Source organism: Solanum verrucosum, unplaced genomic scaffold, assembly GCF_900185275.1.
Source record: "Solanum verrucosum unplaced genomic scaffold, falcon-dt-bn FXZP01000255.1, whole genome shotgun sequence".
NCBI lineage: Eukaryota > Viridiplantae > Streptophyta > Magnoliopsida > Solanales > Solanaceae > Solanum > Solanum verrucosum.
Window position 1 is genome coordinate 454,951 of NW_026020006.1, and position 2,556 is coordinate 457,506.

Below are 2,556 nucleotides of genomic sequence, written 5' to 3' on the forward strand. Positions count from 1 at the left end.
GGCTCAAATCAGACAATATTGTCCTTTATTAAAAAGTGTATGGAACTAAATTAGTGCAACATAAACATTTAACTTACATCAATTGAATACAATTTTTTATAGCATGGTTGAAATGCTATACATCTTCAACAACAACAACAAAAATATTTATTAAAAAAAAGAACCAAACCATATAGGCTTCATTTTAATTAACATGAAACAATTTTAATTAGTTAATTAATAAACTAAGCATAAAGATTTGGATTTTGAATTAGGTAGGCTTCAACAGTTTTATAAATTCCCATAGCACTATCTTTTCCATCTTTAATATCTTCTTCTTTGGCAAAAAAATCACCAATTCCATGATAATTTGTTGTCATTTTGCAAATGCATCCTCCAATATTAATTTTGGATTCTTCAATTTTTATTTCATGAGAAATAAAATCAAGATTTTGTCCCAATGGATCCCCTTCAATCATTGTGTATTTGCACACCATATTTTCTTTATCTAGTTCATCTATTCTATGTTTCACAAACTCAAAAGGATTACCTGCAAATTAAACCAAAAAAAGGTCAACAACAATATACTTGTGAAATTTCATGTCTGGAGGGGATAGTGTGTATGCAGTTTTACCTCTATCGTTGTAAAATTAGGAAAATTAAACCAAAATAAATCATTATGGAAATTAATATATATAACCATTTGATAAGAGATTATGGGGAAAGTGTGGTATAATTACTTTTCCTTGAGGTTCATTTGAGGGGTTGTTTACCTGTTTGGTACGACAAAAGTCATTTTTTTAAAGAAAAAATTCTCATGAGAAAGTCATTTTTCGGTGTTGATTGCCTGACATTGTTTTTCAAGAAAAACATTAATTAATAATGTTCATCTAAGGAAGAAAATAACTTCCCATACTTATAAACGGAATTCATTTTTCAAGAAAATATTTTTCATGAGGTGTTTGACTGCCAAAAAAAATTGACATATATATGCCCAAAAATCTTGAACCAAAGTTCCTAGTGAAGTTATTGAAGAAATTAAAATATATCAAAAAAATTAATATTGATTTGAATTCAGGATATGAAAAAGAATCATGATAGAAAGCGGCTCTCTCTTCAATAGACCTTATACAACGTAAATCCAAATTAATTGAGTCTCAATATAGATACGATACTCGTAGGAAAACCAAAAAATAAAAATAAAAGATGATATTCACTGACCTTTTGTGAAGTTTACTTGTTCAATACTTCCAGCTCCACCATCTCCTTGTAATAAAACAACATTTTCAACAAATTGAGGCAATAATTTTGGTATTAAGGATTTTGAATCCACAATTAAAGCCTTAAATAAACGAATTGGTGTTACAGGGGAAGTAATTTCTTCAGTAAAAGTTGTAACACCCATAATGATTATGAATAATCAAATATTGGTCTATTAAAACTAAAAGTTTAATTAGTGGCTAAAATTAGAAACTAATGATTTATGCTGATATTGTATGTAATTATGGTTAATTGGCTAAAAAAGAATTGGCACATATATAGGTTGAAATTTTTTTAAAAAAAATGTTCAATTTTCTATTTGGAATTTAGAATTCTATGTTGAATAAAACACATGGGCGGCATTGAATTGTATTTGTTTAATTTTTCAAGTCTTATTTTGGAGCCTAAAGTATTAATCGAGTTGGTAGGTGATTTCCTTTCGTCTTTTTGGAAAAAAAAATATATTCTTTAGTGGTTAGAAGAAGGTAAAAAAATGAAAATCGAAGTTCAAATTTCAGCAGAAAGCTAGAAACAAGAATAAAAATAGGTATTTCTTCACATCTATTCAGAAAAGAATTAATTCCATATGTTTATGTCTTTTGATAATCAAAATTACTTAGTATATGTATATTGATGAAAGATAATCAATATCAAATAAATTAGTTGTATGTGCAAGTTGAACGAGACACTATTGAAAAGAAATTTAAATGCGGGTTTTTTTTAACCAAAAGAAAGAAATTAAAATTTAAGTCCAACTCAGGCTAATAAAAAGGAATATACAAAATTTGACTGTTGAATTATTTTTCAAAATTATTTTAATATATGTTGCTTTGCAATGTCATTGTCCAATATGGGAATGGACCTACTTATTAATATGAGTTTTGTTTGTTGTTATTAATAGTCCAATGTTGAACGAAGCACTACAAAATTTGAGAAGTGAAATAGGAATTGAGTTTCTATGTAGCCTCTTTTCTCTAAAGATATAATCTAATTTAATTCGATGATTCAACTAATAATTATTATAGTAGAATTTTATTTCTTTTAATGAATAAAATTGAAACAAATAAAAATGAATCCCCACATATATATTTGGCTCATAAAACATAATCAAGCACGCATATGAGGTTAAAAGCGGATATATAATTTGATGTTTATGAGTTCGAAAATCTATTTCTTTAAAATTTGTTTAGTGGGTTTTTCCGAATCCGAAACCAAAGTGTGTTAACTACGTGAAGGGCACGTTAAACATATATAATATATTGACATATTTGTCTAATAATTTAAGCTTTTATAGAAGTTGTGACCACAATTCAACAA

General features: G+C 27.1%; 1 protein-coding gene across 1 annotated transcript; it reads right to left on the reverse strand.

Annotated features, from left to right (window-relative positions):
- LOC125819567 (pathogenesis-related protein STH-2-like) lies at positions 1–1,489 on the reverse strand. The gene is made up of 2 exons (XM_049499013.1): positions 1,201–1,489; positions 1–529 (listed from the first exon to the last, which is right to left on the reverse strand). The coding sequence occupies exons 1-2, from the start codon at positions 1,382–1,384 to the stop codon at positions 225–227; spliced, it is 489 nt and encodes a 162-aa protein (XP_049354970.1). The 5' UTR covers positions 1,385–1,489; the 3' UTR covers positions 1–224.
- Positions 1,490–2,556: the final 1,067 nt, after the last annotated feature.